The sequence below is a fragment of the Parus major genome, chromosome Z (genome assembly GCF_001522545.3).
Source record: "Parus major isolate Abel chromosome Z, Parus_major1.1, whole genome shotgun sequence".
NCBI lineage: Eukaryota > Metazoa > Chordata > Aves > Passeriformes > Paridae > Parus > Parus major.
Genome location: NC_031799.1, coordinates 16,493,478 through 16,521,396, shown reverse-complemented (window position 1 = coordinate 16,521,396; position 27,919 = coordinate 16,493,478). Strand labels below are relative to the sequence as shown.

The following is a 27,919-nucleotide window of genomic DNA, read 5'->3' as shown; positions in this document are numbered from 1 at the left end:
TTTCCAAGAAGCAATGAGCTTAAACTTATTTGCAAAGCATGGCCTTAGTCCAAGATGAAAAAAAATTCTTTGTTTACCTTTTGGTTTATACTTAGAGAAGCAAGGGGAAGGGAGATAAAGAAAACTGGATTGCATTGTCAAGAAAGAACAGTCTAGTGGTTTCTTATACAGCTGTTTGGACTTTGACAGTAAACTACTTTTCTAATGAGCATAACATAAAAATTTTGGGAAACACTTTTTTTATGATGAGTCCTCTCCCATTATAGATGGAATTTTCTAGGAACTCATGTGTTATTACAATAAATGACATATTAGAGCACGAAATAGACTTTAAATTCAATGAATAGTTTAACACTGTGAAGACAAAGTACTCTGTGCACCAATACCTTTCTACTGAATACAGCATGAGGTACCTGTATAAATGAAAACGTAAATGAAAAAAGCAGTATGTATTTTTCTTTTGGTTTTACACAAAATGTTCAACAGGAAAAGTAGTATTTCACAACAAACTATATCCGTGAATAAAATTTGACTGGGTTTATCTGTACCTGTATTGAAATCTAATTTTGTCATCTGAAGTGCATAGGCTTCACAGTCTTTCTTACTGAAGCTGAAAATAATCACAGGTTGGAAATTCCTTTCCATTATCATCTTCACAATCTTAAAAACATTTGAAGGACCTGCAGAAAGATTACATGAATTTAAATTAAAATAAAAGTATTTACGGAGTCTGAGACACATGCACAACTTGCACAGAACTTAGAAAAAAATTTATACCAAAAATTACCTCAGAATGGGTTCAAACTCACCTTTTGTTCCTCCTTTTCTGCCTTTCTGATCGCCTTTTGCTAAGTCTCCTGCATCTCTAAGCACCTGCATTGCTGTATTAAAATTATCTTCTCTGAAATCTCCCTAGATGTAAAACACAACCTTTGTAAATAGTTATTTACAAAACCCACTTAAAATTACTTAGTACTTTGCACAGCCAGTATCATTACCCCATATATACACAGATAAAACAAAAAAAACCCCAAACAATGCATAAGCTATCAAAAGTGCGTACTAGGTCAGTGCCACAGCTCAGAATTACACTGGTGTGTCTCTTAAATTGCTGCTTATTGTTCTATACACCAATACTACCCACCACACCAGACCTGTTGAATGACACAGTACCGAAACTGACTTTTAGGTATGCCCACATAAACTACACTGCCCAATGAAGACCTATCTTCAGCAGCACTACTGTTTATGGCATTAACTACTGCTGAGAGAGCTAATGATAAATTTTAAACAAGCTTTTAGTTCAAAAACAAAGAAACAAAAATATTTTGCTCCCTTGACCAAAGTCAAATTTACACACCACTACATTTTCTTTGGAGTGAGAAATGGTACAAGGAACATGAACTACTTTGCCGATTTACAGAAAGCAGTATGCATTTTAGAAAACAAACAAGGATGTGGGCACTTAAGACATCTCAGGGAAGCATTACTCAGCTAATTGCATGACATTAGATAATAAAACCAATTTCTTGTGTAAGACTCCAAAAAACTAAAACCAATTTAGAGATCACCATTGCTCACTTCTACATAATCTAAACAAAAACATATTTTATATAGCCTATCCAAATTTTGCAAGAGCTCAAGCTTTTGACTGTTAAGTGAGGAAAACAATCTTTCAGACAAACTTGTTCAAAAAAGAACATTCCTTACATTTTCATCAACAACCAGATGGAGTCCATCTCCTCCTGCTGGAAATATATAATGCTGCAGTGGAGTGGGTCGATAGTCAGTGTAAATCACGTGGCAAGGCTATAAAGAAAGAATTCACATAAATATTTTATAATTGCACTGTAATATCACTTGCTTGATAAAAAATCCAATATATTACTATTAAAATACAACTTTCTATAAACCAGAGAAACTAAGACAACTAATTTCATTTTCTGAATATGGATTTTGTACTAATGACATTGCTTAAGAAAATGAAAGTTTGCAAATGTTTTAGAACACAAATTTGCTACAAAAATTATTTCCTATAAAAACAAAAAGTAAAGATAGCCAGTATTTCTTTCAGCATTATTAGACTTGAAATATTAATTTCTTCTAGAATCAAAGGAAAACCTGTTAATTTGTATTTTGAAAAAAAAGCCTGAAGTATTATTGAAACACCTACAGAGCCCATCAGCAGAATTCTCCCAATAACCTCTTGTCTATCAGCCCTCAGAAAATCACTGTATGTTCACCATACTTCGTAACTCAGAATGTTTGCTAAAATCAGACAGGTGCCTAAATAATTGTGGAAAATAAACATTAAGAAAGAGCTCAAATGTTGCCATTCAGAAGCAACAGCCAGTATACCTGCAAAAGTAGGAATACAGCTAGAGAAGCCAGGAGTGATCTATACTATCATCTATAAGCAATAAAACAACTAAAAAAATACTCAGAGGTCCAGTTATCAACCGAACAATCTTATGCCACTAGACAAATAGCATAGAGGTACAGAGTATCGGAAATATAACCTGTTTGTGAAGATGGCAGATCCATTCAGCAAATTGACGAGCATTTGGAATAGTTGCAGAAAGGAACACGTAATGTACGTTATCAGGAAGCAAAATAATAGTCTCTTCCCAAACCACACCACGCTCTGAAAATGGAAAGGCATATGGGAAATTAATGTGATGAAAGTATGTTTCTCACCCCCAAATCCAAAGAACAAGATGCTTAAAAACAAAATAAGACAAAAAATGAAACAAATTTCCTCTACACAAGTGGGGTATATCAAATGCCCTAAAAGTTGTTTCTGTTTTAGCAAAGAAAATACAATATATAACATTATATAATTATGCCGCACGTATTTATATAAGTTAGTTTATATGCTTATTTTATAAATATTAGTTATACTAGTTTATAAATTTATATATATATTTATTTATAAAGTATATAAATTCAGTAGTAAACAAATGATGAATCATTTATACAAAAAAATGATGGATTTTAAAAGAGAAACTAATTCTTCAAAAGAAAAATAAATTATTTTTGGGGAAAAAATACAAAGATTTGAAAAGAAAAATAGTATATATTGTATACCTGTATCTCTCATGTAGTGAATTTCATCAAATATAACCCAAGCAACTTCACGCATAACTTCAGAACCTCTGTAAAGCATACTTCTCAAGATCTAGAAGAGGAAAATGAAATAACAAGTCATGTAACAATGGACATCGATAAGAAACTGCCAGAATTTTTGATTCACATTTACATGGATATATAAAATCATATTTTGCACAAAACATAAAAGCATTTAAAGATAGGTTTTGAGACTCTTTCCAAGTTCATTTCAATATAATAATCTCACTGCCTGATTAAAAACTGGTTTCTCAGAAAGGAACTTGATAGAATGAAACAAGGTATTTCTCCAAGCTTCCGCTGGCAGGTAATAGTTTCAGCTTCACAGATCTACTTCTGCCAAACCTTCCTTTTACCTCACCCTAATTGATAAACTCCCTGTGATTTTTGTCAGAAATCAAATCATACAATCTCTCCAGTCTTTCCCTACTAAAGTTATGCATGTTCGTTTGAGGTAGAAGCAAAAAGAGCAACAATTCCAACTCATGGCTGCATTTCTACAATGGAAACGTGACAACTCTGTAAACAGTTACTTTGATACCAAAGGTAAAAAGCTACATATTCCGGGAGTTCTAGCAGCTACTGTGAACTACTCAACTATCCTTCAATGATTTTGCTCTCCCAATTCTGCCTTTCGAGAACAAAATACCGACCATGAGATTTAAGAAATCTGACTTTCAGCGTGTCACATCTACAGAATACACAGTGTCTTAAGCACTGAGGAAATTAAATTCTTTCTCCACATTAGAATCAGAAGTTCCTGACTTACAGTGCAAAAAGCAAAACTTCACAGAGGTTTAACTAAGCTTTTAAATTACCAAAAGTTAAAACATTCATATGAGTCACAATAAACTGTAAAACATTTTCTAACCTGACTAAGCCACTTTAGTATTTTAAAATTACATCTCTCCAATCAAAAAGGGTAGAAGAAAACACCAATCAAGAATTAATGTCTGATCTTACCTCAGTTGTCATTACCAAACAAGAAGCTGTAGGGTTAATGGTGACATCCCCAGTCATCAAACCAACATCCTGAAACTCTTCATACATCTCACGGTACTTCTGATTACTTAAAGCTTTAATTGGACTTGTAAATATCACACGCTGCTTTTCCCTCAAAGCCAGGGCAATTGCATACCTGTATTCAAACAATATCCATATTAACAGTTGTCAGGAACACAAAGTGTATTACTTTGCTTAAGAACAAAATAAATCGTGCAATACAGAACATCAAGAGAATGATACACAACATTTGAATCCATGCTCTAATACATCCAGAACTTCATATCCAGACTATTAAGTTTAGTGCAACTATAATTGCATCTCTGGAGAGTGAGAAATCTTCAAATACGAAGTTAGATGATTTTTATGGACACAAGAGTCCATTAAAAAACTGTCACTGTGTCATAACAAAACTATTATTATTTGAATGCATGCTCTAATATATCTTCATGCACATTTCACTTCTCACTTCAGGTCAGCATTTCACTGTCTGAACCAAATCCTGACAGAGAAGCTGGTGACTAAATCAAACCACTGCTTCTAACAAAGAGAAAAGAGAAAAAAAACACAAAAACCAAAAACCCACAGAAGAAATGCCTTACCAGTTCTAGCTAGGGGCTAGAAAACAAAGTTATTTTTTTCTAGAGTTACAGAAACCTGCATTCAAGAAACTTACATTTCAATCTGTACAGTAACACCTGTACATTGAAATGTAAGTTTCAAAATACAGCATTTTGCTGTATATTTGAAAAAATTCAAAATACAACATTTTGCCTGTTCAAAAATAAAAGCTATGCTTAAACACAAATTAAGCCTGTCACTACCCAATGAATGATGAAAGATATAATTTTTGTATTCAAGGGTAGCCAGTACAATTCTAATGCTGATGGACTGAATGCTGTATCAAGAAATTGGGATGCAACAGCTACTGATGGTTCAAGAAAGTGACAGAACAGACATCACACTGTTCTTTCATTATAACCTGTTAGAAAAGTACTTACTCAGCACAAACAGTTTTGCCCGCTGATGTGTGAGCTGACACTAACACAGACTGGTTATTATCTACACAAAGAATAGCTTCTCTCTGGAAGGCATCAAGAATAAATGGATATTCCTAAAAGGAAAAAAGCAAAAACGTTACAGAAGTTTAACACAGACTTACATCTAACTACTTTTCTGACTGACCTATTATGTAAATTAGAGGCAGAAATGAAATCCTGCAGATATTTTAATTTTTGCTGATCTTAACCCAGTATTATGCAATGACTTTGTATTTAAATATTTTTATCTCATACCATACCTAAGATCTCCGCTTATGTCTTGTTGTTACAGCAAATGAAAATCTTGCCCTGATGACTGAATTTTCACTAATTTACCCACTTAGGAACAGAACTAGAATGCTGCCCCTGCCTGATGTTACAAAATGAACAGATGTCATAACAGCCTATCCACCTCATTCAAGCACATAATTTTCTCTAACGAATTTTAAATATAGAAACATCAATTTAATTTATGATTGACCATCTTTTACAGACCTTAGTGACAAAGTATGCAATCTTTCCCTCAACTCTCACTTACTATGTAAAACATGTACATAAAGAAAAATAAATGGAATCTACCACATACTTTTGCAGCTTTTCCAGTTCTTGGCTTCAGACCTGTGAATTCTTCATTTGCTGGAAGCGCAACCTATGAAATATATTTAAAATAAAACAGTTGCAGTTCTCTGTGTCCACAGCAGTAACATTTCTGGCAATGTGAAGTGTATGAGATCCAATTTTAATTTCTGTTATCCTGTTTCTGCAAGCTCATGTGTCAATCCTTCTTCTCAGGAGTTTTTCAATCAATCTCTGTATTCTCCTGCCTCAAGAGTGCTGCTTCTTTCACTTCTCTGATATCCCTATTGTATTGTGTGAGATATTACTGCTTCACATACCTTGGAACACTAGCTTTTCAGCCAAGACACAATCATGTCTTCTGGCCATGTTCAAAGGAATTAGTGAGCTCACACTGATAACATTCCCTTTCCAAATACACCATATTTATACTGGTACCATTCCCATTCCTGGCCAATATCTAATATGTATTCACTTTAAATATGTAAGCTGTCTTCAGTTACTGAGTGATGGCAAACCTTTACCAGACATCTCAAAATCACAAAAACTGTACACACACATGGGCTTTAGAGCCCTGATCAGCAACTGTATATACAGTTCCCTCGTTACAGAAGTCTGATGCTACAGAGCCCTTGAACATACCCTAATTAATTTGAGTTAGTTCTGGAAAACAGTACAGAAGCAAAAAATACAGTAACAGTACAAGGAAACTGAAATTTACTTATTTGATTCTCACACAAACTCCTTCTGATAGTCATATATGGATGCAGGATTATTCAAGAAAACATTAATTTAAGAAACCATTAGTAAATTGTATTTTTCATATTTGAATTTGCATTTACGTCTATCAACTTGAAAATGGACAGTTTTTATTACTTTGCATATAAAATATCTAATTTTTCATTTTTACCAAAATATATTTTTCAACAGTAATCTTCTTTACAAGAAAGTCTTGGAGAGGAGAATATGAAATGTTAAATTGTGAATGGGAAGACTGGACACTAGAAAAGAGTTGTCAAACATTGGACCAGCCTGCCCAGGAAAGTGGATATCATCCCTGAAGCCATTTAAGTGATGTGTAAATGTGGCACTTGGGGTCCCAAGGTTTAGGGAAGGGCTTGATAGTGCTGGGTGTTAATGGTTTGACTCAATGATCTCAAAGGCCTTTCCCAACCTAAAAAATTTTATGGTTCTGTGATATAATAATTGCAAGCAAAATAAAGAACACTGGTATACTGACAGTGACAGACACAGTTAGGTTTAACAAGTCAGTATTTTTCATGTGCTTTTTCACTGCACTCACCTCATGTGTACAACCTTCAACAGTTTCAACAGATTGCACCTTTACTTGAGGCATCAGATCTGTCAGACTAAAAAGAAATTAGTTAGGATTGCCAAAAACTATTCAAAAATCCTCTTGATTATTTCTGATGTATATTTTTACTGATACCACTAACACAGAAAATGACTTAAAATGTTGGCTCTGGTTCTATTTTGCTTCTACACACCAACACTTTGTTTACAGTGTTTTGAGAACTCTTCTCATGAGCCTCTCACAGAAAGTATGATGTTGAACTTCAGAGAAAGTATATAAAAGACCAAATTACAATGCAGTTACCACCTTACATGTCTCAAAAAGCCTTGTTTGTCTTACTGCAAATTTATTCTTACTATATCCCAAGCCAACTATGTCCTTCAACATCACGGTACCCCCCATGTGCTCCTCCCATGTGCATCCAGCTCATCTTCTGCTCTGTGTGAAATCAACATGATGGCATTGACCATGAGTCACCAATTCAAATGAATAAACTACAAATTCATGCACATTTTCTAAAGTAAACACTATTAAGTGTGCAGTATTATTTAAAAATGACACTGCTGAGGCTGCATTGGCAGCACGTTCTCACTTAAACAGATAATGGAAAATCGAACTTGTACAAATTCATCTTTGCAGGAAATCACCATGAAACTACTTTATATCCACTGTTCCCAACTGGAACATGGCTTACCAGGGTGGTTTGCTAGGACTACCTTACACTTTGAAACAAGTACTTACTTAACATCTTCAGATAAAACATCTTCCAATTTTGGTTTTTTCCCTAAAATGACATTTTCAGTACTATCAATCTCAAGTTCCCTTTTTGGCTTGACTATTGCTGGTACTGAAGGTTTTTCTTCCAATCGTTTTCTGCAACATAAACACAAAAAAATTTAAATTTTGCCTCGTTTTTTAATGTATTTTTAGGAAAGAAACAGACACACTAAAGGCAACTGTGATCCCACTGCACTTGGGGAACAACCCAGGTAACTTCACACTCAAAAACAGCTGTGGAATTTCAGCCCATTTCCCAGATACGCTGGCCACCAGGTCCCCACACTCCCCACCTGGCCACAGAGCTAGGGCTGGCTAGAGCTTTAGAGCCAGGGATCCTGGGAAAGCGGATCACAGAATTACAGAATAGGTCAGGCTGGAAGCGACCACAGCGGGTCATCTGGTCCAAACTCCCTGCTAAAGCATTGCTAAAGCAATGTCCGAGAGCACATTGCACAGGAGTGGATTCAGATGGTACTTAAATGTGCCCAGTAAGGGAAAGTCCACAAACTCTGAGCAATCTGTTCCAGTGCACAGCTACCCATGCACTTAAGAAGTTTTTTCTCTTATTCAGGTGAATTATTCGTGTGCACACAGTTCCGCATGTTGCATCTTGTCCTACTGCTCCTACCATCAAGAAGAGCCTGGCTATATCCCCTTAGTACCCTCCCTTCATACAGTGACAGTTATTCCCGAGGTCCCGAAGGGATTCAACAGCTCAAACACGCTGGCAGAAGCCGGGCCCAGCGTTACAGCCCATCACCCCAGCGCCACAGCGGCGTTACAGCCACCACCCCTGCCCCATCCCGGCTCCGCATCCTTACCCCGGCCTCCTGGCACCCTCGGCGGGGCCCGTTTTGTTCTTCTTGGCGACAGAAGCGGCGGCGGCCGCATCCTCTTCGAACACGCTGAAGAGCTCATCCCCAAAGGCCTCCGCCATCTTAGCCGCCACGCTCCTACAATGCCCCGCGCGAGGCCGCACACTTCGCGCGAGAGGGGCCCTTCCGATCCCGCCCACAGAGGACGGACTGAGACTCTCGCCGGCTCTAGCACCAGTAGCCGTCCACGGGGCCCGTGCTCGATCCCGATCTCGATTTCTGTCCGGGTCTGGATCTCGGTCCCGATGCCGACCACCTGTGTGAGCTCCGACTGGGCACACTCCTCGCTCTTCGGCCCTAAAAAGCGATGTGCGAAAAGCCGACGCAGGCCGCGCGGCCTGCGCGCTTGCGCGCGGAGCTCTGGCCAATAGGAGGTGGCGGCCGCTGGCCAATGGGAGGCGGCGGGGCGGTGCGTTGAGCTCGATACCCGGATGTGCGCGCGCGCGCAGGGCGGTGGGAACCGTCATGGGCGGCCGCAACAAGAAGCAGCGCGCGGGTAGCGCGGCTCATGCGGCCGCCACCGCCACCGCCCGCGCCCGCGCCGCGCAGGCCGGGGTAGCCGCCGCTGCGGATCCGGTCAGCCGGGTCGCCCCGCCGCGACCGGTACCCGTCTCCAAGGAGCCGCGTGTCAAACAAGGTACCGCGACCCGCGGAGCACGCAGAGCGGCCGTGCCGGAGAGGGACACGCGGCTGTGCGTGCTGCTGAGGCTCCCATGGCTGGAGCGGCAGCGTCCTCAGAGGGTCCCTGAGGGTGTAGCTGCCGCGGACCGCGGCGTTACGAGGAGAGGGCGGCCATTGGGGCTGGTGTTTCCCAGCGTCGGGAGACGCAGCTGGAATTATTCTGTTCCTAATGTGGTTGGGCCCGGCTACAGCCCGCCTTGCCTGCCTAGCTGGTCAAGGGAGGGACACCCCCCCACACCCCCGCCCTGGGCCTCATGAGGCCACGTCTTGTGTCCTGTCTCCAGTTTTGGGCTCCTCAGTATAAGACGATGAGCAGCTGGAGATGGTCTAGTGGGTCACACTGGTCACAAAGATGATGCAACTTCTAATGAGACTGAGGGAGCTGGGCCTGTGCAGAGGACATTGAGCGGGGCCCACATAAATGTATATAAATATTTCAAAGATATGTGCCAAGAGGTTGGTCCCAAACACTTTTTAGTGGTGCTCGGAATGAGCAGTAATAGATACAAACTTCAACACAAGTTTCACCTCAACAGGAGGAAGAACTCCTGTACTCTGAGGGTGGCAGGGCACTGAAACAGGCTGCCCAGAGAGGTCATGGAGTTTCTCTCTCTGGAGACATGCAGAACGCACCTAGCTTCATTCCTGTATCGCCTGCTCTAGGTGTTTCTGCTGTACCGGGTTGGATGATCTCTAGAGGTCCTTTCCAACTGTTCTGTGATTCTGCTGCCATGGGTGTCCCAGAGTTGATAAGCCTTGGTGGCATCGATATGTTGAGTTAATTACAGAAAGTCTTGGTATTAGATTATCAGCAGTTCTTGTGAAGCAAGTGTTTGGAAGGCACTTTCCCAGAGCTTCTGATTTTTTGTTAGGGTATTATCAAAATAAACATAATGTGGATTTAGAATTATTTTGGGATTTTTTTTCTGTCTTGGAAGACAAGTTACAGGGCTGGAGGCATTTTTGTGGTGTTAGATAAGATGTGAGTTGACTGTTCTGAGTACAGTCTGAAAAACTGTTATTCTGAAGCTCTGAGATTTTCGTCTTTAATAACCCAGCTTTGTCAGAAGTAGCTCAGGTACTGTGTAACATTGTAACGGGTTGTATTTCAGACCATCAGCAAATCATGCAATGGTCAGGGCATCTGAGATTCCCGCTTGTTAAGAAAAAGCCTTATCTATTAATATAAGTTTCCTGAACTTATTCATGTGTTCTGCTTTTACAAGTGTGGGCTCTACTAAGTGTATGTCTTGTGTCTTCTATTCTTCCAATAACCATGGTGCTCAGTCCTCTTCAGAAAATATCCTGCTTCTCTCTTAGGCTGTATACTGTGATGACAAATTAGTGTAAGTGGAAGCTAATTTGGTATATTCTGAAGAGCCCACTGGTAAGTGCCAGTGAGTAGATCCTGAATGCTGACAGCTGTTTGTATCTCCTGACCAGAGGGGACTGTACTTTTTTCTGAAACGCAGTTAGCAAAACCTGGTCTGATCTGAAAGCAGGCTCTCCCGGAGCTGTTCTGCAGGTGGGTCAGCACGGATGAGCTGCCAAGCCCACTTGTTGGGAGGTAGCTGTGGCCTTACGCAGTTTGTTTCTGCCTGTACAGTACCAGACACAGTATATGTGCTCTGAAAGTCATGAAATTCAACAGCAAGCTCTGTTTTGTCGTTCTAATGACAAGAAATAGTTTTTTGAATTAGGTATGGGGAACAGAGAGAGAGAGTACAATAGAACTGATAAGGGAGCCTGGTATCTTGGTCCTGATGTGCGAGAGACAAATACAGGTAAGTGCTCCCTGGGCAATAAGTGACCAATAAGCACGTTGTGAAACTTTGTGATAAGATAATGTTACCAGGTGAAGTGATGTCATGAAGAATGTGTACCCAAGGGGAGATTGTTACCAAAAATAGAACCCTTGTAAGTCCTATACGAGTAAAACCCTATATAAATGCCTTGTATAGTCAATAAAATTGGCTTCTGATCTCAACTCGGATGTCCCCATCTCTCAGTTGCCAATAATTAGGGTTTGGGTTTTTTTAATAGATGTTAAATGAAAAGTTTTAAGAATACCAGAACAGACAATAGGCTTCTGTAAGCCAGTGCCTTTTTCTAGGTAGGGGACAAAATCAAACACCTAGGTAAGAACAGATCAGACATGCTGTAGGATATTCTTACAGGCTCTTTGTGCAGCTTTGGCTTAGGGTCTCCCTGAGCCAGATGCATTTCTTTTTCCAATGCTCTCCCATATCAATTGATTTCTTTACTTCAAAGCTGTTCTGTCTGCTCTTGTGCCTCAGTAAATGTCCACTGTCCATAGGTTTAGTTGCAAAGGCTTCTGTTATATAGCTATGCCCTTTGTAATAAAAAATCCTCAACAGCCTTACTTGTTTTGAACTGCCATTTACTTCCCTATTTGGCAATCACTTTTCAGTTCACTTTAGTGGTTCGGAGTGAAGTCAATCCAATTTCCTCTCATTATACCCTTTGAATTTTATATTTTGGCTTCCAAGAATCATAGCTGTCTTCACTATTCCTTGTTCAAGGTCTTTCTTGATTATTGTTATTGTTGTTATGTACCTGCAAGTTTCTGGCAAGTTAATGTAATACTACCTGTATTATGTTAGGTCTGCGTTAGCTATCTTACACAAAATCCGCAGAGAATATTGTTTAATTGATGATTATTTGCAATTTGCAGGTCCAAAAACTTACAGTTTTGGTTCAACAACAGATTCCAGTGCTGCTGCAAATCTAGATAAATCTGTTCTTAAGGCAAGTATCTTTGCATAGAACAATTTTGGTTTTCATAGTACTGCTTTAGCTGAGTAAATAATTCTTCAGATCTTTTTCAGTATTATATTGTGCATGAAAACTGCATTGATGTATGAGACAATTGATCATTTAGAGTTTGATTTTGTTCAGGGTTTTAAGTGTCATTTAAGAAATAGGTGTAAATTACCCGGCTAAGATTGTGAAGTGCCCCCCGCCCAGGGAGACAAAGATTTAGTTTCAAATAAGGATTGTTAAAATGAGAGGCGTGGCTTTGAAGCCTGGGAAGAGGGAATTCCATTCCTCTGCCGCGGGGGATGGGCCCTGTGAGCCCAGGAGGAGTTGCCCCGTTCCGGACCCTGCACCCTGTGGGGGTGGCAGTCCAGGGAGTTCTGACTGGGTTTGTGCCCCTGGGGTTTCTCCCTTGCTCTGTTCCTATTAGACCACGACCTTAAAGTCCACCCTGGTTCTGTCCCACAAAACCCATCATCCTGCCTCTGTTTGGGGCTCCCTGGATCTAAGCTGAGTTTGTTCCTGTGATGAATAAATGGTTTCCTGACCAGAAGCTTGTCTGGTTGAGTGCCATGTCGGTCACTGGTAACTGTAGCCTCCCTGGACATGATCCTGTAACCCCGGAATGCTACATAAGATAATGTCTTTTTTTAAATAACAAATAGCGCTTTCCATGCGAGACTATCTTGAGAGTTAAGTCTGCACTTCTGCTGTGTATATGGATCTTTCTTCCTGTCAGAGAAAGGAAATAGATTGTTATATAACAAACTTAGTAGCAACTAAGTTCGTTCATAATTCGGAAGTTTCAAATATTAGAATTATTATATTAAATTTGTTTTTAAAGGTGTTTTGGCAGGAGGATATCACAGATTGCATCTTGATGTTCACATTATTTTATATGAACAGAGGAAAAAAGCCTTGGGTTTTTTTGGTAGAATTTTGTTTTAATTTGCTTACAGTATCTCCCTCAACATACTAAATTTCCTTGAAAATGTAAATGGACTTTCTTTGTAATAAGGAATGAACTCTTTTATTTCAAGTAAAAGCATATAGCCAATGGAAGAAAAGGACGTGTCCTTTTCATAAGAGATGTTTAAGTCACTTACAATTTTTTAAGCTTAAGCATAAGATGTTTACGCTTGAAAAATTGGAATTTGAATGGCAGAGAACTTTCTGCCTTGTAACATGCTTTGTCGTGAAAAGCATAAAAACTTTCAATGTTTACCTTCTACCAATGCCTTTTTTCTTTGCAGGTAACAATAAATGGTAATTTGGAGAAAAGAATTATTGATGTGATTAATAACCATAAAAACCAAAATGATGACAAAGGAATGATTTCCAAAAGATTAACTGCAAAGAAACTACAGGTACCGTTCACAATTTTATTTTCCATTATTTATTTAAAGTTTATCTTTTGTAGGTTTTATCAAGTGTCATATTACACTTGCATGCATTACACAACTGGCTTGTACTGTGTGCAGTACAAGCCAATACAACATGCTTTTCAGTTGTTACATTAATGATTAGTCAGTAAAATCAAGGAGTATGCTTATTAGGAAAGACATATCTTTATGGATTCAGGAACTAAAATCAAGAGCTTTCAAACAAGATAGAGGAATGGTACTTTATCTGAATGTTTCAGGTTTCCTACATTTTTGACTCCATATACCTGGAAAATTGCAGGTATGTCTTTATTTACCTACAAAATACATTGTATAGAGAGGCAGGAATGTAGATTTATACCTATGCATGCATACTTAAAAATAAAATAATATAAATTCTGCAAAACAGAATTTTCTGCTTAAATGCAATTGATGTTTTTTATCTCGGTTTAATTCTGGCTTTCTGATATGTGGGAAATAGAATTTTGCAAGCCTATATTAGATTGCTAGATTAAATTGTAATCTTTATCGTCTCTCTTATTTATAGGATGTATACATGGCTTTACAAAAGTTCTCTTTTAAGACTGAGCACATTGAAGAAGCAATGAAAAATACACTTCTATATGGTGGTGATCTCCACTCTGCACTTGATTGGCTTTGTTTAAACCTTCCCAATGGTGAGTGTGGTGACAGAATATAGTTTTTGACAGAAGAGAAATAGGATTTGCTAAGCAGTAGCATTAATAATAACAATTAAATACAATGTTCCTCTAAGACTAAGAGTTGCAACAGTGTTCCTTTCCTAGATGCACAGCTGACTGATTCTGGGACGTTTTAGTGTATTAAGTCTTGTGGTCTTCCTATTGCTACACTTGGAGTTCTGTGGAAGTCCCACCATCAAATATACTATCTTACATAAATGCTAAGGCATAATTTTTATTTAATTTTGTGTTCTTCTAGTTGTTTTCCCAACACAGTTGAAAATATTTTTCTGTAATTATTATTGATATTTTCTGTGACATGTTTTGTTTTTTTTTTATTTTGAAGATGCCTTGCCTGAAGGTTTTAGCCAGCAATTTGAAGAACAGCAGCAGAAACCTAGAGCAAAATTTTTTTCTCCTTTGTCACAACGTGGAATGCCACCTCACCTGGAAGATAATAAAAAGAAAGAAAATGGCCCTGAAACTAAGGTAATCTGAAAATCTAATTTGTAGTTACTTGGGGTGATGGGGGAAAGAAAGAGCAAAACTGTCTAAAATACAGGAGTTGCATTGATTTCCAGCACTGATGTGGAAAGCTTGTGATAATAATTGTCACCTGCATTTTCATTTCAGTGGAATGGTAATTTAAAGGTGTTTTTCCTGTGGAGTCTAGAAGGTCCTTCATAGTTCATTTTTGTGGTAAAACACAGAGAATCTCAGGATATTTAGATTAGGTATTAGGAAGAAATTGTTTTCTGTGAGGGTGATGAGACACTGGAAGAGGTTGCCCAGAGCAGCTGCTGATAACGCCATTCCTGGCAGTGCTTAAGGCCTGATTGGATGGGGCTCTGAGCAACCTGGTCTAGTGGGAGTTGTCCCAGCCTATAGCAGGGGGAGTTGGAACTAGATGACCTCTAAGGTCCCTCCCAATGTAAACCATTCTATGATTCAATAGCTTAAGTTCTTCATTTTAGCCTATAATAGGTTTATTCTGTTTATGTTCATGTGGCACTCTATATGACTTATGAGGGTTTAAGTCTGCCTATGTACTGTCAGTGTTCTAATTTCTGTCGTTATTGAGTCCTAAGTTAGAAATCAAAAATACTCCCTGCAAGTTGTGGATAGTGGGATATTCACCCTTGTTGGAAAAGCTTGGTTCCTTTATTCTTGTTATATGTGCACATATATTTTTTATATATAAAATCTTGACAGTAGTTCCTGGGCACTGGAGGAAAAAAGCATTGCTTTCACATACTTTATCATTAGTTTTAACTTATATTGCTCTTTGTAGGAAATGAATGTGAGGAAAGAGAAAGAATTGACTATGAAGGAATGGATTTTGCGATACGCCGAGCAACAAAGTGATGAAGAGAAGGATGAGTCTGTGAAAGAGACAGATGAAGAAAAATTTGACCCAGTAAGACAGAATAATGCTTCATAGAAGTCTGTCTAAAAACCGATATGTCTGGTACATTTGCCTGTGGTGGATCTGTTTGTTACAAATATGTGTGTTACAAATTGGGGATTGAAAACTTTTTCTATGTTACCAGTAATGTATCAAGCTACTGAAGGAAAATCTGTTGAAGCTTCTTTTCTAAGTTGCTTTTCCTTTCCTATATTACTCGTATTGCATTCAAAATGTTGAATGTAATATGCTGTAAAGAAAAGTTTAAAATACATTTATGTGAGATTGTGTGAGTTACTATCAAATTGTGGGAGGTCTTGACTGTTAGTTAAATAAAAACTCATTGTTTCTCCATTGTATAAGCTTGGTATAAAGGATAAAAAACCTTCACTTTATTATGCACTTTATGTATTATTGTTGAAAGTGACAAGCATACCATATTTAACTTGCAATTTATAATTCTGTTTGAAATAGAATGAGAGGTATGTACATCTGTCTGCCAAGCTTTCAGAAGCAAAAGAACAAGCAAGCATCTCCAAGCAAGACAAGGACAAGCAAGGACAGAAGGCAGCACAAGAAAAAATAAGAAGAATTCAGCAAGGTAGAGCTATGCAAGTTACCTGTGTTTTATTTTCTGGCCCACATGTTTGTTAGGCAATTAAATCTTAGAGTCAGGTTTAATCAAGGATAATTTCATTATATTTTATGCCAATCTGTGAAGTGAAGGCTTTTCTGAATCTGTTCTTTCCCAGACAAATTCCAGAAATTCAGTAACATTTCACCAATTCTGGTTTTGGGTACTCAGTATGAATTAATTAAGCTGATTTTTAAGCAGTTGGTGGGTATAAGTTATATTCTCTCTCTGACAGAAATGGCTGTACTCGAGGAACATCCAGTATTTAATCCAGCTATAAAGATTTCAAACCAACAGCAAAGTGAAAAGAAAAAAACTCCCTTACCTCAACCTCAAGAAACCACTTTGGATTTGAGCTTGCTTGAAAAACCTGATGGTGCAGCAAAGGAAGACAAAGGTGCGTTGAAAGTAGTTCAGTGATGATTCAAACTTGAATCATACCACAGATTTCCGGAATTAGTTCTTGTTTTTCTAGGTTTGCAGAGCTGAGTGAGCAAGCTCTGATTGTGGGAAAAGAAGGTGGACTACCACAGAACCAATTAGTTTGGAAAATACCTCTGAGGTTGAGTCCAACCTGTGACCAAACACCACCATGTCCACTAGACCATGTCACTGGGTGCACAGTCTAGTTATTCCTTAAACTCCTCCAGGGATGGTGACTCCAACACCTCCTTGGGCAGCCCAGTCCAATGCCTAACAACCCTTTCAGTGAATAAATGCCTCCTAATGTCTAGCCTGAACCTGCCCTGAAGCAGATTGACGTGTCACTTGTTGCCTGGGGGAAAAGGTTGACCCCCACCTTACTACAATCTCCTTTCAGGCAGTTGTAGGGAGCCACCCCTGAGCCTTCTTTTCTCCAGACTAAACACCCCCAGCTCCCTCAGCTGCTCCTCACAGCACTTGTGCTCCAGACCCTGCCCCAGCTCCCCTGCCCTTCTCTGCACTCACTCCAGCCCCTCAGTGTCTTTCCTGCAGTCAGGGCCCAGAACTGGACACAGCACTCCAGGTGTGGCCTCACCAGTGCCCAGGACAGGGGGACAATCCCTGCCCTGCTCCTGCTGGCCACACTATTGCTGAGCCAGGCCAGGATGCCATTGGCCTTCTTGGCCACCTGGGCACAGCCTGGCTCATGTTCAGCTGCTGCCACCAGCACCCCCAGGTCCTTTCCAGCCCCAGCCACTCTGCCCCAGCCTGTGGCACTGCCTGGGGTTGTTGTGACCCAAGGGCAGGACCTGGCACTTGGTCTTGGTGAGCCTCACACCGCTGGTCTCAGCCCATGATCCAGCCTGTCCAAATCCCTCTGCAGAGCCTTCCAGCAGAGCAGCACTCCCACCCAACTCAGTGTCATCTGCATACAGTCTGTCTCACTGACCAAGATGACTTTAAAGGAACAGTACTTGTTTTAGCAGATTACATCAAAAGCTATTTTTGTCATGGTGTCATGTCTTAAAAATTAGATTTCTTTTCAGTTGTAGGGCTAATGTCTGTTTCAGTTGCATTCTTATATTTTTAAACTGTTTTAATTGTATGCTTTCAAACGGTTAAAATATTTTGTAATAATCAAACTTTAATTAAACTTCTAAAATTATTGGCTGATCAAGGATAACAAAATATTGTCATTAATCTTCTGCCAGATACTTCTGTGGGAAAAGCAGAAGTTTCTGTCATGTATCATCAATACCTGTGTATCGACAAAACATTTCAGAAAATTGTGCTGTCTAGTTAAATCCATGTGAATAAAAGGTAAAAATTATTTCAAAGGAATGTAAAATAGACTTTAGGAGGCTTTAAAATGTGTTTAGGAGGCTTTAAAATGTGTTTTTCTGCTCTTGCAGTGAAAAAAAGGGATCCACTAGATATAAGAAATTTTGATTATAGTGCTCGAAGCTGGACTGGTAAATCTCCAAAACAGTTTTTGATTGACTGGTGCAGAAAGAATTTTCCAAAGAGCCCAAATCCTGCTTTTGAAAAAATTCCCGTTGGAAAATATTGGAAATGTAGGTATGTATTTCCTGTAATCTTTACACTTGCCTGTTGGTTGATTTGGAAATAAACATTCTAGTCAATTGTTTCTTGTTGATAGAGGTTTATATTGATACAGTGTGTTTACCCAAACCCTTTTTTAGACCATCAGGGAGGTACTTTACTCTTGATAGTTCTGCAAAAGTGATGCTTGGCGTAGAGAAAATCACAAAAATAAGATTCTAGTGAATGATCCCATGAAGCATGGGTTTTTTATTTGTGTACTGCTGAATAAAATATTAGTCTGAAGCAGCCCTGTGAGATAGATTTGAGCAATTTATGTTTGGTATTCTTATTCAAGGTAACATATTAAATCAGAGATTTAAGTTTATGAATACCAAAACCCTTCTGGAAACTGTTTAAAATAAAGTGAAAGTTAAAAATTTCTATCAAAACAATCATAAATTTATGGGCAAAACACTGCAGTATCTTACTTTTAAATTTCTTTTAGGAAATCAAGTCTAAAACACAGAGCTGTAGAGTACAGTATTACTATGTGTGAATAAAGTTATAAATAAGCAATGTTTCTTGAAGGAACCAAGTAAAAGAGCTTGTTTTCTTGCTCAGGCTAAAAACTACTAACAGATTGCCATGCCTAAGAATATGGGAAATTTGGCTGCTGCTCTGACTGCTGTTTATCTGTTAAACAGATGTTTGCATCTTAGTAGGTCATTAAATGTCATCTTGATCTATCCTTAATAGTTACGAATACACAAACTGAATCTTTCGTCAAAGGCACCTATCCTTGGTGATGATCTGTATGTATATGAACACTTCTGCATTTAAGAAAATGGAGATGTTTGTGAAGAGAAAAAAAGCCCCCCAAATTCTCTGCTGGAATATTTGCTGAAAAATGTTACGTCATGTATCAGTTGCAAAAAATTCTGATAACTGCTTTTGAAATTTTTCTTTAAGGGTCAGGATTATCAAGTCATCAGATGATGTAATGGCAATGTGTCCTACAATCGTAACAGAAGATAGTATGCAAGCACAACATCTAGCTGCTACTTTGGCACTCTACCATTTAACTAAAGGACAGGTAAGTTTCTGAGCAGTATTTCTGTTCTTGGCTTCAAATCTGCCTCTGCACTTTTTCTAAAGTTCCAAATGTAGTTTCACATAGTATTTCCCATTAAATTCTTTGCTTCTGTTACAGATTTGTTAGATTTTGTCTAATTGTGCATATGCTTTGCAGCATACAGAAGTGATATTTTTTTATAAAACTATTTTCAGTCTTCTAAAAACTGAAAGCAAATTGAAAATGAAGATGCATTCTTGATATTTATATGACTGCTTTCATAGTTTCTGCTTCTAGAATGGTTTTCTACTTATTTTTTGTCAAATCTTCCGAGTTTGTTTACACATAAAATATTAGTGATACTAATAAGTAGTACCTAATGTAATTGTTTTCTGCTTTTTGCTCCTGAAGTCAGTTCATCAGTTGCTTCCTCCTACCTATCGAGATGTCTGGCTAGAATGGAGGGATATTGAAAAGAAAAAGGAAGAAGAAAGCAAGATAGAAACCAACAAGCCACGTGATACCTTTATTGCTAAATTGTTAAACAAACTCAAACAGCAACAACAGCTACAGTCTGAAAACCAGCCAAAACTATCTGAGGGTCCTGAAGATTCCTGGGAAAACTTAGTTTCTGATGAGGACATCAGAAGTCTCTCCCTTGAGACCTCAGATGCAGATAATTTGGAACCTTCAAGGATTTTGTTTAAGAAGCTGCAGAGTTCCTCTAGATACCAGAGGCTTCTGAAAGAGAGACAGGAGTTACCTGTGTTTAAGCACAGATACTCGATTGTAGAAACTCTCAAAAAACATCGAGTAGTTGTTGTTGCTGGTGAAACAGGCAGTGGGAAGAGTACCCAGGTGCCCCATTTCTTGTTAGAAGACTTGCTGCTAGATGAAGGATCAAAAAAATGCAATGTTGTTTGCACACAACCCCGAAGAATCTCAGCAGTGAGTCTGGCAACAAGGGTTTGTGAAGAGCTGGGCTGCGAATCAGGACCAGGAGGAAAAGTAAGAAGTGTCTTAATTCCTTTGCATGTCATGATCAAATACAGGGGGCTGGATTGTTTACAAAAAGTGAGAACATTTTTCCTTATACAACTCAACAATTAGATGTTACTTTCTCTTGAAAAGAACTTTTTGGTATGCAGGTTGTTTCTTTTTGACTTGTCACCTGTGAACTTGAAGGTATCTGTATATGATTTTTAAAATCTTCAGAGGCTGATGTAAAGCACTAGCGTTTCTTAGCTGGAATGGTCAAAGATTAGATTGCCTAGGGACTGTTGCATCACTATCACCAGGGATGAAGCAAAGTCCCCTGAATAAGGCTCTGAGCAATCCAGTCTGGCCTTGAGTGAGGCCATGCTTTGAGAGTGGCTCTTTCCAATAAAATAGTTATTTTATTTGAAGAAAGCTGAAGTCCTGTATTTGTTATGGTAATTAATGCAAAAATATTTTTGAAATTGTCAAAGAGTCCTAAAAACAAGCCTGGTTTTACTGGCTCTTTGCCACTTTGGATAAATTTCATGTACTTTTCCTTTCTTAGTAAAGCAAAGCACTTGTATGGAAGTGTGGCAGTCATTCACTCTACTGCTTAATTAGCACTTGTGTGGTGTCGGAATCTGACAGCCACTAAGTTTTACTTAATTTTGAATACTGTTAGCTTGTATGTTATTTTAAGTCATTCTTTATGTTTAATTTATTTTTTTTAAGAATTCCCTGTGTGGATATCAAATTCGTATGGAATCAAGAACAGGAGAAGCCACCAGACTGCTGTACTGTACAACAGGTGTCCTTCTTCGTAAACTTCAAGAAGATGGTCTCCTATCAAGTATATCTCATATTATTGTAGATGAGGTTATCAGTTCTTTACTATTTTGCAGAAATTACAGTTATTCTGGGCCTTGACCTGTACTAAATTTTTGCTATAGATCTGTTTTTCTAATTCTAGGTACATGAAAGAAGTGTCCAGTCTGATTTTTTGCTAGTTATTCTGAGAGAGATCTTGCATAAGCGTGCAGACCTGCACCTGATTTTAATGAGCGCCACTGTAGACAGTGAGAAGTTTTCCAGCTATTTCTCACACTGTCCCATTTTAAGGATCTCAGGGAGGAGCTATCCAGTTGAGGTAGGTAGATGTTTATTTTGATTATGCAAGACACTTCATGTGTATGTATATGGGATTTGCCTGGTTAGTATATAGGAAATATATCTGTATCATTTTTATTTTTTTTAACCAATAATAGAGATCTTAAAATAGCTATTTCAAGGACTTACAGTCCTTTTTCTTTTATGAAAATATAGAATAGCTTCAGGGCTTTGGAGTACATAGCTGTACTATTTTTTGTGATGGATTTATTGATTACAGTCAGTCCATCAGTAAGACTTTGATTTTTCTCTGTTCAACCTAGGCAGAAAGGAAAGTATTAAAGAATTCCTCCCACACCCCCTGTAACTTTGTCACTGTTTCTTTGTGCAGGCTATATATGATATGCTAAAGGTTGTGCAGTGATCAGGTGGAGAAGCCCATTAATAAACTTGTAGCAGCTCTAAGATCAGATTTTAAAAAAATCATAAGACAGTTTAAGTTGTAATTTGCAAGATTTATTACAACATTAAGGCATACCCTGTTCAACTTCGTTATGTAAGCCTTAAAAAGTGAGAAAGGTTGCATTCTCACCAAAAGTGATTGGTTTTTTACATGCTTCATGTTTTGTATGAATTTTCACTAAAGGTTTTCCATGTTGAAGATGTAATTGAAGCAACTGGCTATGTTTTGGAGAAAGACTCAGAATATTGTCAGAAGTTCTTGGAGGAAGAGGAGGAAGTAACAATAAATATTACTGGTAAAGGAGGAACCACTACAAAGCACCAGGTGAAACAGGCATTTTTAGTTTTGTCTTGGAACCCTTGGGGTTTTTTATTATTTAATCATTTTGACTCCTCTGAATTTTATGTGGTTGGATTTTAGAATATCAAATATTATTTCAGTTTATAAAAAATAGGCACCATGGTGCTCCTACTAATATTTATGATGAGTGCTGCACCCTTTTGATTGTTGCTCCAACTCCTGTATAGCTGTGTTGATTTTGCTGTACTTGACATTGAGGTCTCTTGTAGATTACCAGCTCTGGATCTATAAGCAGCCACAGGGAGACTATTTTTTTTTTCCCCAAAGAAATCTCCTACATAGTGAACTTAATAACGGAAGAGACAAGGCCATATCCATCTTAGCTGAAGAACTCCCAAGATCCTCCAACTTGGCATACTAAATGAGATGATTTATATGAGATGGTTGTAAAGACTTCTTTAGTTTAACAGGTTATGGTTAATCAATAGATACTCTGCAATGATGGCTCTTAGGTGTTTTTGGATCAAAACTCTTGAAGGGGAAATTCTGTCAGTACCATCTGTCTTTGGCAGCTTAGGCTGTTCATGTAGACTGTATTTTGGGAAGATACCTGTCTGCTCCAACTTTCATTGCAAAACATCTGAAAATTCAGCTTGCTACAATCAAACATATATGTGTTGAAAAATAGTCTGGTGTACTCTGTTTATTGTTTTCCTTCAATACAGAGGGATATGTGGTGTCAAGCTTCCTTAAGTGTATTGAGTAGCAATTAAATAGTTTACAACAGTGCCACTTAACTTAGAAACTATGCTGTGTATGTAAGATATCTGAAGAAAATGCAAATGTATGTTTCTCCTGCTAAATCTTCATTTTTCCTGTTCCAAAACCCTGCAGCAGTTGCCACCTAGTTCATTCTTAATTTTCATTGCAACCGTTAGTTGAGATGGGTGAGGTGAGGGAGAGGGAAAAGGTGCAACTAGTTTCTTATACCGCAAAGTAGGAGTTTAGAAAGAAGAGTATGCATCTTATTATCCAAGTTGGAACTGATACCATTTGAATGTCAGATATGGTCCTGTTTACTTCTTGGACAGAGTTTAATTTTTACATTTTTTTTAAATCTGGAGTGTCATTTAACAGTTGTGGATACCTACACATTATGTAGGTGGTTGTGATTTAATCTAACTCACACAGGTTTTGGTGGGAAGTTAGTTAAATTTCTCTTATCCCAGTGTCTGTTTCAAGTGAATGGTAAATTCACCTTCTGCTCTTTTACATTCTTCTAAAATGCTAAGAATGTGATTTTTTTTTTTTTTTTTGCTCACTCTTGTTTTGTAGGAGTATGTCCCAATTCAGCCTGGATCTGGTATCGATTTGGCTCCTTACTATGCAAAGTACAGCAATCGTACACAGCAGGCTATCTTATACATGAACCCTTACAAGATCAACCTTGAACTTATTTTGGAGCTGCTTGCATACTTAGGTACTTCTAGTCCACTTAAGTTTATGTACTTGGGGTTGTCCTTTGGACCTATTTTCCACTGCTTTCTAGTGATAATGAAGTACTTGATTCTTATATGAAAGATCCTAAAAAGCATTAACCAAAGGGCCTAGCATTCTTTCATGTTTTTATGTGAAACTGTTTGCAGTGCATGTTTGTTTTAACTATATGCTTGTGCTGTAATTTTGCAGATAGAAGTCCCCAGTTCAAGAATATTGAAGGGGCTGTGCTGATCTTCTTACCAGGTCTTGCTCATATCCAACAGCTGTATGATCTCATTTCAACTGACAGAAGATTTAATTTGCATGACAGGTAATGCAGATATTTTTTATGAAGTTAATTAATACTCTAAGTTACAAGCCAACAAACATACTCATTAAGGTTTGCCATTCTTGTAAAAGGCAAGTGAGAGTTATACCTCTTAGCTAATTGTACTATAAATATACTTTTACTGCAATACAAATGTGCTTTTGCTACAATACAAATGTACTTTTACTACTATAATCTAAAAGTTACACAAGCAAAAATGACAGACACTTAGGAATGGTATGATAAATTTTATTATTTTCTATCTTGCTCTTCAACAAATTTGCTTAATTAAAAGCACTTGACTACTTCTTTTCCACTTCTTAGGGTATGGAAGCTGCCATACCTGGGATACAGATTTCTGTGGCTTACTGTTTACATGGAAGTGACTACTTCCTGAGAAGAGCTCCAGAGCATCTGGATCTACCAAGAGAAATGGTCTAGGGTTGTAGTGATAGATAATTTAAAAATTTATTGCTTTGGTAACTAAAAGCTAGCAATACAACTGCATAAAAGGCACAGCTGCAGTCAAATCTAAAAATTGTTGGTGGACTGAGATGTAAAGGCCTGAAGAGAAGGAAAGTACCCGTCTCTGTGGGTGTCTCATCTCTGAAGGCCTTTATTACTCAAAGTTGCATATATTTGTACTGGTCCTTGTCTTGGAAGCACAATTTTAAAATCTTGAGTTTTTGGACCCCTAGCTCCCTTTATTGCTAGGCTGGTATCTTGAAGTAACAGCAGTTTTGCAGTACTATATTTTTCCTGCATTTTTATTGAGTGGGAGAACATCCCTATGAACTAATTAGGTTATTTTTTTCTAGATATTGTAATAAAACAATTAAACAGACTTTTGGAGACAAATGTCATGATTTGGAAATTACATTTGGAGAAAGCAACTAGAATAGACAATCACACAAAGTTTTCCTCTTTTGATTGTCTATTCTAGTTGCTTTTTCCAAATGTCATTATGCTGGTCTTAACTTTTTTATTCTATGTTATTTGATAAATGTGTATTTATTAATATAATTTCTTGTTCTAGGCACAGATTGATAGCTTTACATTCTGTTCTTTCAACTCAAGATCAAGCAGCTGCATTTACAATACCTCCTCTTGGTATCAGAAAGGTAATATTTACCAAGTTCACAAATGAAAGAGAAATTTTCTGTGGATGCAACTCTGAATTGTTACAATATCATACAAAATTACACAACAACTAGGTGTTCCTAGAATTTCCTCTCTGCAAAGAAACAATTCTTTGCAGAATTCTTTTAATTTGCTGTTCTGTAATGGGTAGAAGCTAATATGCTGTGAAAATCTTGAGAGTATTGGACAAATATTTAAACCTAAAATTTTTCAGTTAACTTCATTAATTATTACTTACCTGTATTTTAAATATTGCTTACCAGTAATTATGGCTTTTATCTAGGAAAAATACACTTTTATTTACTACCTACCTCTGTAATTAAGCATTGATAAATTTTGGCAGATATTAGCCAGTAATTTTAATAGATTGTAAAATAAAATGTGAATTTTTTTCTTAGCTTTCAAATTCTCTCCTTGTGGAAAACTAAACCATTTTCCAAGTCATGTAGTTTTTTGTTTTTTGTTTTTTGTTTTTTTTTTTTTGGTCATATTATTTAAGGAAGCACTGCTGGGTAAAAATCTTAACCAGACTTACTCCATAATGCTGATTTAAAGGTTGAAACCTGTTAGACATTCCAATTCCTCTGTTCATGTTATATTACTCTTTCCAGATTGTTTTGGCAACCAATATAGCAGAGACAGGTATCACAATACCAGATGTTGTCTTTGTAATTGATACTGGGAGAACAAAAGAAAACAGGTAAGAGTTTGATTTTCATTAATCATACTGTGACTACTGTAGGTATTTGGAGGGTAGAACTGCAAGAATTTTGTAGTATCCTTATTAAACTAGAGTTCTTGATGCAGAAATATTCTGAGCTCATTTAACAGTTTGCAGTTTTTCAGTACAGGTTTGGGGTGTATATTTGGAGATTCAAATGGTGAGAAGAACAAGGAAAGTTCACAGATAATGGATGTGATGTATTGATAGTTATGATTAAGAACTGTTATAGAAATTAAGGAAGTACTTTTTTATACTATCTCTGTTCTTAAAAGTTATTTTTTGTTCACTTTAAATGTAAAAATCCCTACACAATGTGTGAGAATGATTCTGAATTGCCAGGAGGATGAAATAATAAAGTTTTCATTTTCCAGTATTTATACTTTCACTGGTGAGTTGTATCCAAGGTTTTATAATACACAGTTCTTCCCAGATACGCTTGGTTTTCAAAACTAAATGTATTTTCAAAATTGTTCAGTAGATACATTGTCAGTATGCTGGTGTTCAGGTTGTAGACACATGGAAATTTTAATTCTGAAATCTGAATCTGCTTTATAATTTCTAAGGTATCATGAAAGCAGTCAAATGAGTTCCCTGGAAGAGACCTTTGTTAGTAAAGCTAGTGCTCTGCAGCGACAAGGAAGAGCTGGGCGTGTTAGGGATGGCTTCTGCTTCCGAATGTACACGAGAGAGAGGTAATGTAAACTTAGCAGAATTGTGTAAATCACATAGATACCATCTTTTTTTTTCTGTGCAAAATCAAGAATTCTTGTTGAAATTCACTTTATTTGACTTCATTCACAGAAAATTGGAAAAAAACTCAACCAAAACAAGAATTTGAATATCATATGTCTTGAATATCATCCATGTCTTTCACACTTTTTTAAAAAGTTCATTTTATTCTTAATATTTCTATAATGTTTTCTTTAAAAAATAAAATTAAAGGACAAGTGCAGCACAAGGAATTGTAGAACATCAGTTTTTTACAACATGTGTTTGGCTTACATCAAATGTGCGCTAACCTTACCTGCTGAACTTTGAATTTCTTATCAGACAAATTTGTAGGTTTCTGAGAAGGTAATCTCTGTGGATAAGAGATGGGGGTACTGCAGAATTAGTTTCTATTACTGTAGTGGAATAACCTTTTTCCTGCTTCTATGAAAGCCTGAAATGACTTTCAGCTAAGCAACAATTAAGGTTAAGTCTTTTGACATAACCAGTGAGGTGTGCCTTTTAGTCCCATGAAAGACTTCTCAGCTTGAATGCATTTTACAAACTTGTTTTGAAAATTGGGGTTTCCTGCCTTTCTCTCTCTGACTAAAACTTGTTTTCCAAGCAACAACACGTGCCTTAATTCAAAGTATGAATGGCTTACCCATGCTACTCCCTTCCTTGCCCCTCAAGAGAAAAACTGCAGAGAATGACCATGTAATGGTCAAAGAATGACCATATTTACAAGTTTAACCCAAAGATTTAGTTGAATATATATGTTTCTGTGTTTTTATGATGTTGCAGGTTTGAAAGTTTCATGGAATATTCTGTTCCAGAAATACTGCGTGTGCCTTTGGAGGAATTATGCCTTCACATTATGGTATGGTTTTTGGTTTTAGTATTGCTAACCTTGTGTGGTGAGTTGACCATGGCTGGGCCTGGGTGGCCCCAAAGCTCCTCTATCACCCTCCTCCTCAGTTGAATGGGAGAGAAAATATAACAAAAGGCTCACAGTTAGAGAGATAAGGATGCAGAGATGACTCACTAGTTGCTGTACCAGGAAAAACAGGCTTGATTTGTGGAAATGAATTGAATTTATAACATTGGGTTAATGAGAAGTAAAAACCAGCCCTCTTTCATGAGCTTAGCTTTATTTCCCAGCTCCCTACCTCCTATCCTCCATCAGCACAGGGAGATGGGGTATTGAGAGACCGCCAGCTATTCACCAGTCTTCACAGAAGTAATTGTGAACGCCGACTAACTTTATTTTTAGCACACCTTTTATAGGGTTATACAGGGTCCGCGGGCAGAGCAAGCTACTATTGGCTAACACACACAGTTTACATATTTTCCCCTA

The 27,919-nt window shown here is 37.8% G+C and overlaps 2 protein-coding genes across 6 annotated transcripts in view; one reads left to right on the top strand and one right to left on the bottom strand.

Moving 5' to 3' along the window:
• The window catches only part of MTREX (Mtr4 exosome RNA helicase), a 42,837-nt gene extending 33,787 nt beyond the window's left edge, over positions 1 to 9,050 (bottom strand). For 2 of the 3 annotated variants that reach the window (XM_015652576.3, XM_033520353.1), the window contains exons 1-11: positions 8,661 to 9,050; positions 7,801 to 7,932; positions 7,048 to 7,114; positions 5,755 to 5,817; positions 5,130 to 5,242; positions 4,090 to 4,264; positions 3,088 to 3,178; positions 2,520 to 2,644; positions 1,711 to 1,809; positions 810 to 912; positions 549 to 680 (exon numbers count right to left, since the gene is read on the bottom strand). In XM_015652576.3, coding sequence (XP_015508062.1) covers positions 549 to 680; positions 810 to 912; positions 1,711 to 1,809; positions 2,520 to 2,644; positions 3,088 to 3,178; positions 4,090 to 4,264; positions 5,130 to 5,242; positions 5,755 to 5,817; positions 7,048 to 7,114; positions 7,801 to 7,932; positions 8,661 to 8,776 — 1,216 coding nt within the window. In that variant the 5' untranslated portion in view covers positions 8,777 to 9,050. The remainder of the gene's footprint in view (positions 1 to 548; positions 681 to 809; positions 913 to 1,710; positions 1,810 to 2,519; positions 2,645 to 3,087; positions 3,179 to 4,089; positions 4,265 to 5,129; positions 5,243 to 5,754; positions 5,818 to 7,047; positions 7,115 to 7,800; positions 7,933 to 8,660) is intronic. The other variant, XM_015652575.3, reaches the window with a different exon arrangement.
• Positions 9,051 to 9,164: 114 nt separating this feature from the next.
• DHX29 (DExH-box helicase 29) overlaps positions 9,165 to 27,919 on the top strand; it is a 37,857-nt gene continuing 19,102 nt past the window's right edge. The window contains exons 1-20 of one of the 3 annotated variants that reach the window (XM_015652571.1): positions 9,165 to 9,351; positions 12,091 to 12,164; positions 13,427 to 13,540; positions 14,103 to 14,232; positions 14,603 to 14,745; positions 15,548 to 15,673; positions 16,136 to 16,262; positions 16,531 to 16,692; positions 18,131 to 18,296; positions 19,233 to 19,356; positions 19,747 to 20,343; positions 21,046 to 21,189; positions 21,284 to 21,460; positions 22,067 to 22,207; positions 23,519 to 23,663; positions 23,873 to 23,993; positions 25,027 to 25,111; positions 25,742 to 25,830; positions 26,418 to 26,546; positions 27,367 to 27,442. In XM_015652571.1, coding sequence (XP_015508057.1) covers positions 9,180 to 9,351; positions 12,091 to 12,164; positions 13,427 to 13,540; positions 14,103 to 14,232; positions 14,603 to 14,745; positions 15,548 to 15,673; positions 16,136 to 16,262; positions 16,531 to 16,692; positions 18,131 to 18,296; positions 19,233 to 19,356; positions 19,747 to 20,343; positions 21,046 to 21,189; positions 21,284 to 21,460; positions 22,067 to 22,207; positions 23,519 to 23,663; positions 23,873 to 23,993; positions 25,027 to 25,111; positions 25,742 to 25,830; positions 26,418 to 26,546; positions 27,367 to 27,442 — 3,042 coding nt within the window. In that variant the 5' untranslated portion in view covers positions 9,165 to 9,179. Of the gene's footprint in view, positions 9,352 to 9,867; positions 11,180 to 12,090; positions 12,165 to 13,426; positions 13,541 to 14,102; positions 14,233 to 14,602; positions 14,746 to 15,547; positions 15,674 to 16,135; positions 16,263 to 16,530; positions 16,693 to 18,130; positions 18,297 to 19,232; positions 19,357 to 19,746; positions 20,344 to 21,045; positions 21,190 to 21,283; positions 21,461 to 22,066; positions 22,208 to 23,518; positions 23,664 to 23,872; positions 23,994 to 25,026; positions 25,112 to 25,741; positions 25,831 to 26,417; positions 26,547 to 27,366; positions 27,443 to 27,919 lie in introns of those variants that run through there. The other 2 variants (XM_015652572.3, XM_019009216.1) reach the window with 2 other exon arrangements.